This window comes from Drosophila novamexicana, unplaced genomic scaffold (assembly GCF_003285875.2).
Source record: "Drosophila novamexicana strain 15010-1031.04,08,12 unplaced genomic scaffold, DnovRS2.1 tig00000009-arrow-pilon, whole genome shotgun sequence".
NCBI classification, from domain to species: domain Eukaryota; kingdom Metazoa; phylum Arthropoda; class Insecta; order Diptera; family Drosophilidae; genus Drosophila; species Drosophila novamexicana.
Genome location: NW_020824766.1, coordinates 2,233,194 through 2,250,321, shown reverse-complemented (window position 1 = coordinate 2,250,321; position 17,128 = coordinate 2,233,194). Strand labels below are relative to the sequence as shown.

Here is a 17,128-nt window from a genome sequence, read left to right as displayed (position 1 = left end):
CTGCACATAAAAAGGATAAAGGATAACGAAGCGCAAATTTCAAATAATCATGAATATTACATGAGCTGCAAAGTAGACAAACGTTACACACAGGACAACACACACACACAATCAGACACACACACACACAGGAACACAGTAACGACTCCTGGACGGGGATTTATATGAAAATCATTCACACAAACCAAATTATTTATTAATGTTCTATGCAAAATGTTCCGCTAAGCTGGAAGCTCGTACCTCGAAACCCTTAAGCAGTCGACGCTTTGACAGCTTTTTTCGTACATTTTCCGACTGGTTTGGACTTTCGAATTGACTTTGCAATGCTAAAAAAAGACCATCAAGAAATCGATTATAAATTTGTTTGCCTGACTGCTTTAAACGGCTTCTGGGAAAAGCTGCTTTTCAAGGAATCACGAGAATTATTCAGGGCCCTTCTATTTATAATAACAAAGAAAGTGTGCTCAAGAATATAACTTAAAGCCTAAGCAAATTGAGACTACTCAGTTATCTTATAGTTCTTATTAAAGTAAATTATAAGCAGCTCTATGAATGATATGGCAAAGCATGGCACAAATGCAACAGAGACGCTCTGCCGTGACGTCACAAAGGAAAAGCCAAAGTCAACTTGACTGATAGCAATAGCAGAAAAAAAGGGAATCAAAAGAGAAGCCGGCAATGAGCTTGCAATAATGTGATAAGCGCAGCGGAAATGAAAACAAGCACAAGTGAGCGTTCACGATGGATGGATGGGCATGACAACAGGCAACAACTACAACAACAACAACTACAACAAGCAGGCAACAACAACAATTGGGCCAATAAGCAGCGCCCACAACAAAGAGCCAGCCACTTAAAAGGCGGCAGCAACGTCAAGCGGCAGGCAATAAAAGAAAAATTGCCATTGGAGTCTTATTGGCGCCTCATTGGAGTCGAACTACCACCGCCCCCGCTGACGTCTCCGCCGTGCTAGCTCATGTGCCGCGCATTTTGCTTCAATTATTTTTATTGGCACGGCGCAAAAATTTATGTTGCATACTTTGCAGCGCAGCAGACGTGGCGTTAATTTCGTTATGGCAAAATGCAGCAACTTCACGTGTGTGTGTGTGTGTGCATGTCAAAAGGAAAGCCCGTAAGGGCTGTGGGTAGGGGTAGGGGGGCGTGTGTGGGCAAAGAAAATGGGCGCCAATGCGGCGCCGTTGCATACAGTGGCGCTGAATATTGAAAAGTTTCGAGTATCTTAATTAAAGGTTAAGTGTGCGCCTTTTGAAAGCGCGAATTATGGTAATTTACGTTGAAAGGCTGCCAAGTGAGCGTCGCGGAGAGGGTTTTCCCAAGGTGGGCGTGGCGTTTGAGTGGTGGTTGGGGGGGGGGGCAGTTTAATAAGTGAGTAGTGCGAGGGAAATCACTTTAGGGTATAAAATATACTCAAACGATAGTCGTACACAACCTATGAAGCTGGCAAGCCCGCTTTAAACAGGCTTCACAACTGTTTCAGAGTAAAGATACGCATGTATATATATATATATATATATATTAAAGATATTAAATGCAACTTTAGTGCGTGCATGGCTTGATATAAAAAGCAAATGTGGGGCCAGAGAAGAATACTTAATGAAAAGCCAGAGCACTTTTATGACAGATGCTCATTCATAGTGTTATATAGTCTATGAAGAAAGGAGACTTTTTCAAAGATTTTATAGGGTAGCACTATTACCCGAAATGGTATGCCATTAAAGACTTTTGTGAATGTTTTGTATATAGGCGTGTGCGTTGCCTCGTTATAAGCTGACACAATTGGTCAAGACATTTCACAAACTTCACTTCTCTTAAGCATTTAACATTCTTTTTTTACTATTGCTTTCCTTTTAATTACTTTGAAAATATAATTCTTGTATTTATGAGCTACAAAACATATAAAAACTTGTTTCGGCTCGTAAAACCACTCTCTGCTTCACATCTGGATTTTTCATTTATTTTAAAAATATTCAATTTAAAGCTTTATTCAACAATTGCCCGTTGTACTGAAAATATTGTAAGCCGTAAATATTCTCACACACAAAATGTGGGCTACAAAAATTGGCATCTACCAAAAAGGGTCAGATTGTTTGAATGCTTGTATACAAAGTTATTTGTACTTTGGTTTTTAGGCCCTTGTAGAGGGTATTATAATTTTTGTATTAAATGTGTAACGCATAGTAGGAGTGTATATATTCTAGATCAACTATATAAATATCAACAGTATATATATGTTATAGCCATAGCTGTCTGCCTGTTTCTATGCTAACTAGTCTCTTAATTTTAAAGCTTTCGCTTGGAAGTTTTAATGATATTTTCATCAAGCTTTGTATTTACAACCTTCACAAGTCACATATTTACAAAATGCAAATGTCTACAAAACCGAAGATATTCTTACATTCAGGTTTTTTTCAAATTTGGAATCAAACCATATTTTTCGGTCCAATTTAAAAGCGGTTGCAGCTTTGCTGTAATGTGTTTTCTATCAAGGAAACATTAGATATTTTTGCATAAATTAGTTATCTATTTGGCTCTCATAAACAAATTTAGAGAGTTAGAATATTAAATTTGCAATTTTAAGCTTTTCGATAACAAATTGGGTTTGTTTATAACAAAGCCCCAGCGCTAATAAGGGCCTGCAACTAAAATTGTTGCAGGCAATTAAAATTCAATATTGGAAGAAAAATGCATTCATTGTTCATTTGAAATGACAAATTTCATTCAAACAGCCAGAGAACCATCAATACGCAAATTTAACATTATTAATTAATATAAATGACACTACAAAACCAAAGCAATTTGCATTTATTTATAATTGTACAACAAAAGCAATTAAATGCAACTTAATCAAATTGCATAATGTCAACTCCAAATGCAGCTGCCCAACTGCCCGACTGTCCGACTGCCCGACTGACTGTTAGCTGGCCAGCTTTTAACCACACAAATCGAATTGACCTCAATACCAACATATATATAATACTACGGATAACAACATATAGCTCTGCGTGTATCTGCCATGTTCGTAGATGCGAACAATCAATAAAAATTACCCACAATCAGCGGGCGAACGTGTGAATTGTCCGGGAGCTGGGCGGCTTTTGTTATTGGCTCTTCTTCGGAGTGGCCGGCGCTAATAAAAGATGTAAATTTTATGCACATTTTGAAAAAAAAAAAAGAAGTTGTTGCACAATAAATACAAATTAGATGAAATGTCAAAGCACAAGCACACTGAGATGTCGCATGCGTGAATTAGAGTGAACCAAAACTGACAACAAGGAGAATATATCGAAACGTAAGGATTCAAAAATAAATTCAAATGCAAATCAAGCTGGAATAAGAAGAAGAAAGTATTGGCATTAGTGCTTAGTATGTATATTTCTATAAAATAAGACAAACTAATTTCGAGTCAATTTAAATATGCTTCAAAAAATGCAATGCAATGCAAATGAAAGGGTATAAAGACATATATTAAAATATATATTTATAAAGTATTTCAAAATAAGAGTATAAAGAAGAAGAGAACTTTTATCGATAAAATATAGGCTATACTCTAACTTGCTTTCTGCTTCAATATCTTTGCCACAATTCGCATCCACTTTGGTTCATCCAAAAAGCAGAATAAGCAGGCTTCCAGTGTATATTGCCTAGCTAAACCAGCCAGCAAATCCAATATTATGCGAGTTCAGACTCTCTGCCCCGCGAGACGCTGGCCCGGGACAAGTTGCAAACTCACGTACAGCTGCTGTCTGATAGCTGTGAGCGATATTTTCAATGCGCTGTCGGTAAAAATTACGCACATTTAGTTAGTGCCCGGTCCGATGATGTTTTCAGCGAGTTTCTTGGCCAACGATGCCAGCGGCAGGACATGAATATTTTAAAAATTCGCAGCGCTCTCAACGCAGTCCTGTACGTGGGCAGCAGCAGCAGCAGCAGCAGCATAAGATTGAAGATGCTGCAGGCGCCGCGGATGGGGCAGGACGGGGCACGCACAATGAATAATTTAAGGCTGGCGGAGGCGGAAGCGTAGGCGGCAGCGTGTCTTGGCTGTCCTGGCGTCGTCAAATAAATGCCAAATGAGCAATCAAAGTGCCATGAAGGACTAACTAAGCAGCGCAATTCAATGCTCCTAACCTTGCGCTGATGAGGGGCCGTAAAAAATGATGTACACGCATAAACAGCGGGTGGAGGGGCAAACATCAATGGAGCGCGTAAACAGCAAATAAAACGCGGACAATTTCGCCCAGCATTAATAAAAGAAAACCAAATTTTAAAGTGTCTACGAATCGAAGAGGAAAACTGAATTATATATTAAATAGATTGTAGGAAGCGAACTGCAAGAAACTTGGCAAGCGATGCTCAATTCTCTATGTGCGAATTGCTCGTATTGTGTGCCAGAGACAAAAACTTATTATAAGCCAAAGCGGCATCAGCTGTGCCACGGGGTGGGGCATAGTCTAGGGGGGAAGGGGGGGGGGGGTATGCTCTCAGTTATTGTCTCAGCCACATCGTCGATATGTAAGTAATTGGTATGTACAACTGCGCCTGCTGCTCGGTTTGCCAGGAGCCGAGAGAAATGCGGTTATGAATTTCTGAACAGAAAAGCGGAGTGTGGCTAGAGGTATATATAGCTAGATACTGGCATCGGTTTGAGGGGGGGGGGGGGGGGGGGGGGGGGGTATTGCAATAGCTGCACACAGAACTTTTATTAAAAACTTGTGCAGTTGCCGAGTTGTGTCGAGTCGATGCACAGGGCGCTGATATAATATAAAAGGCTAAATAAAATGAGAAACTTTCATAAAACATTTGTGACTTTCGCAATTTTTTATGGCTGCAACTTAAAGTTATCTCACTTGCTGCTTCAGCCGTCTCCCGACCTCCGGATCGCCCGCTCTCGTTCACTTTGTACGTATTAACTTGGTCCACATTGATGGGGATTCGGGGTTCGGTAAGTGCAAGAATTTATCGCATGACACACTAAGGCGAGTCCTGTGTAGTTATCGAAATGGGCCAATGTGCTCAAGTGCATATATTGAATGGAGGCCATCAAATCGATTACTTACGAGCTTCAGCACAACGTCTCGCTCCGTGCAGCTTAGTACTTACGGTTTACGGTTCATATCGCTAACGAAATGGGTGCATCAAAGACGTTTCATTGGCAAAACAATGTTTCCTGATTTGAAAGCAGTGCTGCCATTGCTGCGGCTCTTGATGTGTTATCGATATGAGTGGCATCGATTTTGTTATCGTTAAATAATACTCGAATTTAAGCTTGTATTATGTATACTACCGTAATTGGTACTTTTGGGTGGGTTTTATTTCATATTTTACCTAAGTTCAAAATAAATTGAGCCACTCTTTTCATTTAAATTATTCTGTTATCGATAAAGGTGTCATTGATTACTGTTATCGATAAAGTGTATACTTGATTGTACTATATTTAGAATACAAGTAGTTATCGATTAATGTGCCTTCATCGACTACAAGCTTGTATAATGTCCTGCTAATACGGTTTAGATCTTGATTCTATTTTATCTCATTTTTTATCATAGCTTAATTAAATCTATTTATTTTTCATCGGTTATTGTTATCGCTTAGTGCATATTTGGTTGCACCATGTTCAGAAGAAAATACTTTTTGATAAATGTATATATTTCGACTTCAAGCTTTCATAAAGTCTTTTAAATACCGTGATTAGTACTTCTACCTAAGCTTAAAATAAAGCGATGCACTCTATTCATTCCAATTGAAATTGTGAACGAATTCCTTGAATCTGCTCACATTTTATTTACTTCTAGCAGACTTATAAACACTTAAGTCTTCTAAGTTTTTGTTTGAATAACTTGTTAGAAATTTACATTCTAATGAAAACTTATCGATTAGTTCAAAAAAATGACAAACTTGCAATTTGCAACATTGCACCAAGGAATGCAGCAACTGAAAGGCCACAATCCAGAAATCCCAGCAGCCCAATACTCATACTATTTGTGGGCCAAATAAATTTGCAAACAAATTTCGTGCTATCGATACGAACATCTAATGACCCACTGACTGCTGATGCTGGCCAGTTCGGCCTCCTCTACATATACAAATATTGGCTTAATGAAACCCAATATCTTTGAGAATTTAGGAGGCATTGCACAATGCACAAGTTGCAAGCGATAACTGCACGGGAGGGGGTTGCTATGATAGGCAGAGTCAGAGGCTCATAAACTCAAAATGATGCCAGAAATATGGGCAATTTGTGTCTGTAGTCGTACGTGTGTATCTGCCGCTCGTTTACTTGGCCAAAAGCCAATTTTGGCCAAAACGCATGCCAAATTTGCCAATAACAAAACGAAACGAGATACGAAAAATAGCTAAATATTTTATGTTATCGATGAGGCAGGCGCCTATTGCCGCCTACCCCACACAGAGAAAGAAAAAAACTGCATGCACTGCACTCAAAACGGAAAATACATTTTTGCATGGGTAACACTGGCGCTTCAGGAACTCGTTGTTGCCTCTGCTGTATTGAAAGTAGTTCAGCAGTGGCAGTTGAGCGCATTGACAGCTCATACAAATGCGTTTCCATACCCTAACCCCCAGAGAAATTCACTTTGTTTAGCACTCGGATATGCGCAAGCATTTCCCAATGGGGCATAAAGTTTCGACTCGTTCAATGCAAACTGATGACTCTTAAGCAAAAACTTTCTACCAAATATGCTCTGCTAATAACAAAAGGCGTAGGTTTTCTAGACACAAAGGCAGCTATTTTAACTTCGATACTCATTGAATCATATCTAAAAGGCGTTAAAGTTGCCTTTAGCTCAAAAATGCATTAAATATAATCATTTTTAAAAATGGGAAAGAGTTTTCATTAGTTTTAAAAACAACTTAACCAATTTTTTCTTCATTCATTTATATGTTAGATTAATAGTTGAAATACCAAATATCCCCTTTACGCGCTTTAGCGAGGGTATTTCTAATTCCTTGTGGCTCTGTTGCGCTTGCATTTTTCGGTTATTGTTGCCATTTTGTATTTTCAAACTATGCTGCAGAGCGGGTGGGGGGGGGGGGGGGGGGGGGGGCGGTGTGCGCTGCTCTGGCCAACGCGAAACAAATAAGGTAAAGTTTCATTCACGTTGTTGTTGCTGTTGCTTTAGCTGTCATTTCTCAGCTGCGCCAAAAAGTATGCCGCTTCTTTGGCATTTTCCCCACTAAAGCTCGTAAGCTAAGAAACTCACCTGCATGGAGGTCGCTCAGCTCGTTGCCAGTGGCGCTGGCAGCGCCGCTCTCAGCGCCACTCAACGTGATGCTGGCCCGCTTCTTGCCCCGCCAGACGCTAACGCCAAAGCACTCGGCACAACAGCAAAAGACAAAGCCCAATATCAGCAGTATCCAGGCGGCGACCATTAGCACAATGGTCGATGTGGAACGGTAACTGTAATTCTCTTCCTCGTAGAGAACCAAAATGTTGTCGCTACTGTGATTGCTGTTGTTGTTGCCAATGCTCTCACTGATATTGTTGTTGTAGTTGCTATTGTGAATGCTTTGCAAGTCTGGTGAATATACATCGTCGGCATTCGCCAGCGCTGCGTAACTGCTGCCCACCATATGGAGAAGCGGTTGCAATTTGGTCAGACGCAAATATGTGATATTTGACATTTTGGCAGCATGGGCAACGGCTGCACTCACTCGTTAACACACACGAATCACTTAATCAATCAGTTGGTCAGTCGATCAATATTGCAATTTTTAATAAATTCGCTGCAGGAACAATAACGTAATGCGGCTGGCTTTTGTGTTGCTCACGCGACACTCACGACAACTGTCAACTAGGCGACTGCGACTGGACGTGCAACTGGCTTATTATCTAGAGCGTTGGCTACGCCGAAACGCTGGCTCCTACGTTGTTTGGTTTGTTTGTGTGCGTGAAAAATTAACAATAACAAAAACAACAACAACAGTAACAACAACAAGAGCAGCCAGGTAAATGATGACTGCGACTAACGCCGCACAAAAATTTTGTTTTCGGCCGCAATCTTTATTATCACCATGTGTATTTTAGCAGATAGATCGACAGACAAACAGACAGACGGATAGACAGAGAGACAGGCATTTTGTACGTGTGCCCGGCGTCTGGTCTCCTCTCCGCATCGCCCCGAGTTTTGTTTACATGCGAGAGTGCTGAGCCCATTGTTTGCACTGCGATATACAGAGCGCGAAATCAGCTGAGCTATGGTGAAAATACATTCAAAATACATATGTAAGCTGAGCTGCGGGCATATGGGGAGCAGAATAGAGCAGAGAGGCACTTGTGAGAGAGCGTATGCAAAAAAGAGTGGTGGGTTTCTTGAGCGAGCTTAACAGATCTTTGTGGCGAGGCACTTGACTGATAAGCATCTGTGTTGGATATTGCATGCGAATTGGTGGGTTATAAATGCGCGGGAAAATTCCACAATTTGATTATAATAATTTGAGTCAACAAAGTGGGAACTCGGCCCATGAGCATCTAAAAATAAAATGCCAGCTATTGATAAGTGGACGAATTAAGGCTCAAACCTGTTTATCATTTAAGACTTTTACGATTTAGTTAGGGCCACAAGATTAGGCTTGTATTGATTTATTGTATCAATTAATATGCAAAAGAATCCTCTGTGTCAATCATTTTTGTTTGATATCAAAATATGAAATATCATATGTGTGCTACTTGTCTCATTGCATTTGGTAATTTATCCCCGGAGTGCATTGACCACATTAACACAGCTCAGACGATCGCATTTGACCAAAGTTACTGGAAATAGTCAATTTAAAGAATATTTTACTTAAGACGTGCTAGATACTTATCAATTGCTTGGACTTACATAGGCAGGCGGCACGCTCCAGCTGGCAGCGTGTAATATTTTTCCAATTGCGAATTTGTCTGCGGCATTGGAAATTGTACAAGTTTGTCACATCATCCTCGGGTCCTGTTAAACGCTGGGCTTTCACACAGATTGCAGACACCTCGTCGCATGTCTTCCGATTCGCCTGAACTTGCAGCAGGCACATGCAACAAATAGCTATAAAGGAGAAAACACTTTCGGCATTATCCTTGAGCCTTAGGCCTGAACTGTGGCTATCTTACCCAACAACAGCACAAATTTCGACATGTTTACTAAGCAATGCAATTCGAGTTGTATTCTAGCTTATCTGTGCTAAGGTACAAGGTATTTATAGTGAAAGCCCAACTTAAGGAAGTCATTTTTGGGCTTTGTTCGCGGCCCAGCTGTCAGTCAGATGCTTTGTTGTTGAACTATGAGACATTGTGTCTTCTTTTGGGCGCATAATATAGTTATTTGATTAATTAATTGAATTGAAAAACTTTGGGGAAACAGATATATTGTGGCATTGTGCGATATATCTAAAGAACAGGTGTTTCTGATTGACCCGCTTCAATAGTATTTTCTGCCTATATAAGCCAGCTTTAAAATCCAATTGAGTATCAGTAATCGGCTATAGATCGCAAAATGCATATCCAAAGCGTACTCGTCCTTCTCTTGGTGCTCTGCTGCGTGGGCATCGGTAGTGCCCGGAGGCCTAATTGTACTAGGATCTATAAAAGCTGTGTGGCCTGTTCAAGAAATGTTGGCAACACAATTGATTTAAATTCTCTGTGTCGCTCGAAGACCAAGGATCGCTGGACCTGGAGAGATCAATCACAGTGTGATATTCTGCGCATTTCCTGCGAAAGTAAGTCCACAGGGAAAAGGGTTTGTTGCAAAGATTCTGATTAATTATATTTCCAACTAGATCCTAACCAGAAACTCAACTGTGACAACATTGCCAAGTTGGCCAAAATGACGCCCAGACTCGGCTAATTCTGCTTCCATTTTCATTACATAAAGAAAACATCTTAAATAAAATGAAGATTACGTAACAGGCATAACATACCATTTGCTGTTGAAATAATCAAAATAAACAATGCAATACATTTCAATATGCTTTTAATACATTTATGCGAGTCCTCACTCTGAAGTGCTTTTTAAATACTTGTAACGGTTTAAGCTTTTATAGCACAGACACCACAGAGCCAGCAGAGTCCAGCCCAAACTCAAACTCAAACTCAAGCCCAAACCCAAGTCCGAGTCCACTTCAGCTCACGTCATGAACATGATTATGTACTTTATGAATGTGCAGCAAGATAAGTGGAAGAGAGAGAGAGAGAGAGAGAGAGTGGGCGGGAGGGAGAGAGAAAGAAACATATTTCATGATATATACAAATATTTAATGCCCTAATTTTCACTTAAGATTGAAGAGATTATAATTACAGATCTTGAGAAAATTTATTTAAAAAAGTTGGGAGGTTGAAATATATTCTATGAGATATCCCAAAATTTGATGATTGAAGAGATTCTCAGCTCTTCAGAGAATTTATTTAACAAAATTATTGTAATTTTTAAACTAATATTCAAAAATATATTTTTCAAAGTCTGTCAACATCTTAAATGTTAATTGAACATAAGCTTACATTGGGAATATCATACATTTTATAAAATCTTATAATGCTCGAGGATGCTTGGAAGAGAGAGAGATGGAGAATTATATTCTATGAGATATCCAAAATTGATGTCCTGTTTTTCACTTAAGATTATTGTGATTATAGTTTTAGAGAATTTAATATAATATATATACATATATTTATATATCTCAATAGCTCAGAATCTGAACGCACTTAAGTTTTGATTATAAATATCGTAAAACATATGTCTTAAATTGATCAAATATCTCAAAGTCTAGCCGCACGTAAGCTTACTTTAGTGATATCTTATATCTTTTACTGCAAAATCACATTAAATGATTGGAGTACTGCCAACTTGATGGCATAGCTATTGTGCCCATTGTGTAGAGCATAATGAACTGGCTTAAAGTCGTTGCGGGAAGGTGTGGAAATGGTTTTCACAGGCTGCGACTGCCGGCCAACTGCTTATATAATACATGCTCGTATTTGAAATTGAAAATCTTTTGGCGCTGCACTTGAAAAATGCTTAGGATCAGGCCATGGATGATGAACTTTATAAAACTCTTGACCACATTTGCCGCAGCGTCTCCCCCCGCAATCGCGCCCGTCTTCGGGCCACACTTTGACCATGTCTGACCAGCTGACGGCAGCTGCTTTATGTGGTCAGAGAGGGGCGGGGGGGATGGGGAAGCATTGCACTTGACTTTAGCGCCACTTGTAAGTGTAAATTTTATTTGAGCCAACCAACTGTTATAGTTGTAGATACATACTTACAGATACACACACAGACGGCCATGCCCTTTGTGATGTGTTCAAGTGGCATCGCTGGTTATTGGCATTGGACTCGGACTCGGATTCGGACTCGGACACTGAGGACTGCGCCCAGCTGGGCTCTCTTGTAGTTGGCGTCGTGTCGTTGACAGCTAAGTGGTGATAATCGCTTTTGAATTGAATTTGGAGCAAGTAAATTTTATGCGCAGCAGACAAAGTTGAAAATTCAAAAGTGCAACACACTCCAATGTGCCCCAGACCCAGTCCCAGTCTCAGTCTCAGTCCCAGTCCCAGTCTCAGGCTCCAGACAAAAGGCTTTAGTAGCTCTCCCACAGCTCAGCCCCAGCTCCATGCCTGTCATTTAAGGGCGTTGTTTTTTTTTTCGGGGTGTGGCTTTGTGGCTTGGCAGAGGCGAAAACTGATTTTCAAGCTAATGTTGTTGTTGCTTTTGCAGTTGATGTAGCTGCGGTTTGTATTGTTGTTGTTGTTGTTGTTGGCTTTGTGGTTTCTAATTTGTTAACTAGATTTGGGGCTTGTTTCAGCACCCAGTCTGGTCTGTAAGTCATTTAAACAAATCGTCTTGAATTCGTGCACAACAGATTTATAAAGTAATATACCTTATTTCGAGAACTTAATCTTTAGTTTCAGCTACATATGTGCTACTCTATATTAAGTAGAACTTAGACCATAATATAAAACTAATAAAATATATGTCAAATTGGCAGAAGTCTCGCTGCAGCCAAGCTCACTTAGCAACTGGCAGAGAAAAGTATCTTTAACAACGTAATTTATATGATGGCCATAAGCTTGTTGTAAATTTTATATTCGACTTTATTCGGCTGCATTGCTCTGGCGGCAGATACATTTGGTGGCTTGGCAAATGTAAGTATAAGAGCGCATTGTGCCGGGCAGTAAACAAGTGTCTTCGACTTATTTCGATAAATCTTGTCTGGCGCACAAATATCCCCCACCGCTGCTGCTGCTGCTGCTGGCATCTATTCTAGGAATGAGCAGCCAAGTTTGATGCATCTTTCACGTACTTGGCATTACCATAAAACCCAGACGCGGACCCAAACCCAGACACTGGCACAGGCACAGATCCAGCAGCTTCGTCATCTTCTTCCAGCCAGCACGCACGGCATCCTCATCAGCGTAGCCACATTATCGTCATGCTGGTCGTCCACTTGATGCAGCCTCCTCCATCTGAGAAGTTCTTCAAAATTTTTGACATGCGCTAGCCCCACGTTCTTCACTCTCTCTCTCTCTCTGTGTGTGCGGTTGCTTTGATACATTTTTCAAAAACATAATTTTTCACATGAAATTGTTTTGATTTTTCTTGATGCCATAAAAAATTGAAATTTATCACTTTGAAGCGTAGCTGAAGGAAACACAAAAAGGACTTAGTCTCAGACAAAGTTTTAAGAATTTTAAACTGTATTAAAGTCTTTTCTTCTTATTATTCTTATGTTTTCGTGGCATTCGGTTTAAAAGCAGCTGAAACTTTCAATAAATATTGCTTGCTTTTTGTCAAGCTTCAGCCAAAATAAATACGCCTTGGGTCCTTGTCAAGAGTTTAACGACGGCAGGAAATGTTTATGAGCTAATCATTTTTAATTATTTCACAACTCCCTGTTCAAAAATAATTACATACAAGCCGCGGGAGGCAAGTTGAATAACAACATAACTAAAATCTAAATCAATTTCATGCCATTTCCTCCCATTGTCCCCCTCTCCCCCCCACCACCACCTGCACGTAGCAACTGCCGCATGCCACGTGCCAAACAACAACACTAACAATCCTAGAGTTGGCCCTGCATACATTTATAGCACTCGAAGCCAAAAAATTTCATTACAGTGCTGCAGGGCATCCGAGGGGGCGGAGAATGGGGCGGGGCGGTATCGACGTGGAGGTCTGGCCCTTGGCGTTGAGTCAATTACAGAAAGGAAGCTGTTTTGGCGCTCCCGAAACAAACAGGCGATGACGTCGTTCCATGGAGACAAACCAAACGAATGGAGGGAATAAGGGGCAAGGGGCAAGGGGCATGGGGAAGTTGTTATATAGTTGCTTAATATTTATCTAGCGACGGTAATCAGCAAACGCAGCGCTGACATGTGTCGTGGATCTTGATAAGGAGGCAACCCCAAAAGCCGAGAACCAAATCTGAATCCAAGTCGGGCCCAGTTTGGATGAGTTTTTAATAAACTGTCAGTTAATAAAATGTTCAGTAAATTAGATTATGCCTGACAAAAGGGTAGCTGCTGCTGCTGCTGTGCTGGAGCTCCTCGGGGGTTAGTTCGATTGCAGCTCAAGAATTCTCCATATCGCTGACACATTTCAAGCGCCACGCGCTGAAAGTTTTAGTTAGGTGCTCGGCTATTGAATTTTCCCGCAGCAGAGCTGAGTGTGAAATTTGGCAGCTTGTTATGGGCAGACAGCGCCCAGTTGGCGAGGGTCGGCAGTGTGTGGAGGGGGGCTGGTAGGAACTATGTCCGGACAAGACCCCAATCATGTAGCAGCTTGTAAAATTGCAAGCGTGAAAAGCAAATTGAAAAGTTGTTCGTTTCTGAGTTTGGAAAGGCTGTTGATTTGAGAATTCTCAAAAAGTTGCACCAACTTGTTAAGAAAAAGGTTTGGGCTAGGCACACTTTAAGGCAGGATTCACGCGGTAAACTGTGAGAAAAAGGAGGGTGTTCCATTTTTAGAGATATGAGAAAAAATACTAAAAACTAGCAACTGAGCAAAAAAGAAATAGTCTAATAATTGAGCTACAAGTTGTAAAGTTCAACAAATTGAATATAAAGATATTTTTGTAAGAAATAAATAAGAAAAGTGAAGTGAAATAATAAGAACCAATGCAATTATGCTCTCTTTTTCAAAGCTTTAAGGATTTAATTTCATTAAGATGTGGACAAAAGGTGCGCAAGCTAAGATTTGAATAAAGCATTAATAATAAAAAGCGATTATAGTAGAAAACTAAAAAATTAAGATTCAATTTAATACCAAATGCACTTTAATCTTTTCTATGGAATTTTGGGGTTATTTAGAGCTCTTCTTGAATGTGTTCTAATTTAGTTGATTTCGTCAATTTATTGTCTTTGTCTTTCTTATGGATATGGATGAATTTCTACCTTCGTGCTCTATTTATCTTTTTTGTTAATTTCGTAACCCTTCAATGAGCTATCAGCTTTAAGTTTAGATACAATGAAACACCTCCCATTGTCTGAACTCAAACCCAGCCATTAGTCCGCCCAGCCGCCCGCATGCAAGCCACCCCCTTTGTGCGCCACCCACCCAACGCCCCGAACTCCAGGCATAACGATGGCACGTTTTTGCTGCAATCCCAATGAGGAAATGCTAATCCGCATGTAATATTCGAAAATGATATGAAAATGCCAAACCAAACAACCACCCAACGCAAGTTGTGCCCAAAATCCGAACCCGGGGCTCGGCGTATGGGCCCAATGCCAACATTACTCAATGTCAACATCAAAATTGCTTTGGAATTCATGCATTCATTCATTCATTCGTTCACTTGCCCATTCCCTCATTCATTTGCCGCTAAAAAACTAACGCAAGGCCCGCAGTATAGAAATTTTCATTTTGTATTTCAGTGAATTTTAATGCCGCTGCAGAAAGCGGCCAAGTGCCAGGGGAATCCGGCGGGTTGGTCCTGCTCTGGTCCCTTAAATAGCTGCGCAGGGCGCTGATTAAAAGTGGCAATGCCTGGGCCGGCCATGGGGTTGAGTTGGTATTTCTTTCCTTTTCCTGTTTTTTTTTTTTTTTGGTTGGTTTCGTGTTGCAACCTTTCCCTTTGGCTCTGCGGTCCATGGGGGTTGTCATCCGCCGGCTGCTGCACTTGTTCTATGCCACGACCCCAACGACCGAACACGCTGGCAAATTTCGTCACAGACGTTGGCGTGAAATTTCGAAACGAATTCTCTAAACAACAAAACACACGAAACTCGTGGCGAATGTGTCTCATTGTAATTTTTGTAATGTTTCAGAATTCGCTGCATGGGCGCAAGTTTGTTTTTGTTTCAAAATTATTAGAATTCAGTTGGTTGTTTCCGAGAGTGTGGGTTGTCTGGGCTGTGGGGAGGGCGTTGCTTTTGCGGTGGTTGCACAACAGCTGGTGCCCCGAATGTGACCGGCATTTGGCCGCAATGTGGTCGCCGTTAAAGGACTTGTCTACGACGCGCTTTCTCAAAAGTCTGTCGGAGGGGTGGGTGTGCACGGGGCCACTCCAAATGTGTTTGCCGAATCATGTGCTTGGGGTTTTAATATTTTTTCAGAGGGCCGCAAAGTGCAAATGCTAATCGATTTGTTTACACGGCAGGGCTGAGTGTTATTTTCCGATTTATTAAACTATTTTTGAGAACCAGAAAGTTGTGGGCAATGCAATGTGAACTAAAACTTGACTTTTGGACAGAATATTTAAAGATCTTGACAGTGAGTGGGGCTGCTTTTGGGCTTGTGTTTCATTTTCATGGAATTTAAAGTGAATTTCAAATTAGCTACCATTTTCTACTCGAACTAAATCGGAAGTCTTTAAACAAATGCTTTAAGAAAGGTGCTGTCATATGTGAGAACTCTTATGAGCCGTGCAATTGCCTCAAAAGTGTTTCCATGATTTATTCGCCTCGAATGTAATGCTTAAAACAATAAAAAACTTTGATTCTTATATGTGGGTAAATCATAAGGCAGCCACTGGCACTCGAGCTTTTCATTACAAGGACTTAAAACACAATTCAAACAAAACATTTGTCCGCCTGCAAAAGCAAACAGAAGTTGAGCTTTTCGGATACTTAAACAATTCAATGGACTGCAGTTGCCTGCCAGCCCGAAAACCAAAACCCGCCAGCAAGCATTTGTTGGCCATAAGCTGCAAAAGCAAGCTAAAATATTTATAATGCTGTCCAACACTTGGCTGACCACAACAACGACAGCAACAACAACAACAAGGAGAAAAAAAGAGGACAGAACGTTGACCGCAGCACAAAAACAATAAATTGATTTTGTATCTTTGAGTACAAGTGCAGGATATAGGATACCAAAAGGAGGGACAGTGGCAGCCAGGAGGGAACGTTTGCCTGACGCAGACTGAAATTGTATGCAGAATGTTGCAATACACGCCCCGATAATTATGAAATTTGAAGCGCAAAGTGTACGATAAACCCAATAAACGAACCCCACGAATTCCAAAGAAAGCAAAACAATTTATGGTGCAACACGCCCCGAAAACTTTAGAAACGCGACTCTTGGCAGTAAAACGAAAGAAATGAAATAGTACAAAACGAAAACAAAAGATGAGGGCGTGGCAGTTAGGCGGGCCAGGCAAACAGGCAGACGTTTGAGAGCCGAGCATACCAAAGAGGACAACAACATATGCGAAAGGGATAATAATTCACAATTCACAACAAACAATGCAACTGGCCATATAATAATAAATTTAGGCGCGCCAGATGAACCAAAGCTGACCGCATTATGGTCATAGTTTTTGTCCAATCTCTCTCTTTCTCACACTGCATGCACTTGTCCGGCACAAAGGACTCAGGACTCTGGACGCTGGTTAGCTAACGATGCGACACGCGCGCAGCAGGAGAACGTTTGATGTGAGGCGACGCGACTCGGCAATGTCCTGTGCGAGCCAAAAATTGACATTTAATGAGCCCGAGAATGCGACCCTGCTCCACACACACACACACACACACACACAGCCAGCTCGTCCATGTCTCGTATCTGGTTTATGTAATCGCATAAATCCTGTTGCCAGCAGGAGCTGCATGCCGTCAGCCCTTCAGGTTTGTGCAACACCTTTTGTTATCATTCAAAGCACTTGTTTTCCCTCCGGCCAGGTA

General features: G+C 40.9%; 3 protein-coding genes across 3 annotated transcripts in view; 1 reads left to right on the top strand and 2 right to left on the bottom strand.

Moving 5' to 3' along the window:
- The window catches only part of LOC115769969, a 36,897-nt gene extending 29,070 nt beyond the window's left edge, over positions 1-7,827 (bottom strand). The window contains exon 1 of the mRNA XM_030715035.1: positions 7,242-7,827. Coding sequence (XP_030570895.1) covers positions 7,242-7,662 — 421 coding nt within the window. The 5' untranslated portion in view covers positions 7,663-7,827. The remainder of the gene's footprint in view (positions 1-7,241) is intronic.
- Positions 7,828-7,963: 136 nt separating this feature from the next.
- LOC115770004 lies at positions 7,964-9,924 on the top strand (the record flags this gene model as incomplete). Its single annotated transcript, XM_030715058.1, has 3 exons — positions 7,964-7,986; positions 9,521-9,729; positions 9,790-9,924. Coding segments are annotated over 3 exons (300 nt in total), but the record flags the coding sequence as incomplete, so codon positions are not given.
- On the bottom strand, positions 8,667-9,504 carry LOC115769988. Its single transcript, XM_030715057.1, has 3 exons — positions 9,125-9,504; positions 8,862-9,059; positions 8,667-8,791 (listed from the first exon to the last, which is right to left on the bottom strand). Exons 1-3 carry the CDS (start codon positions 9,147-9,149, stop codon positions 8,730-8,732), a joined length of 285 nt encoding a protein of 94 aa, XP_030570917.1. The 5' UTR covers positions 9,150-9,504; the 3' UTR covers positions 8,667-8,729.
- Positions 9,925-17,128: the final 7,204 nt, after the last annotated feature.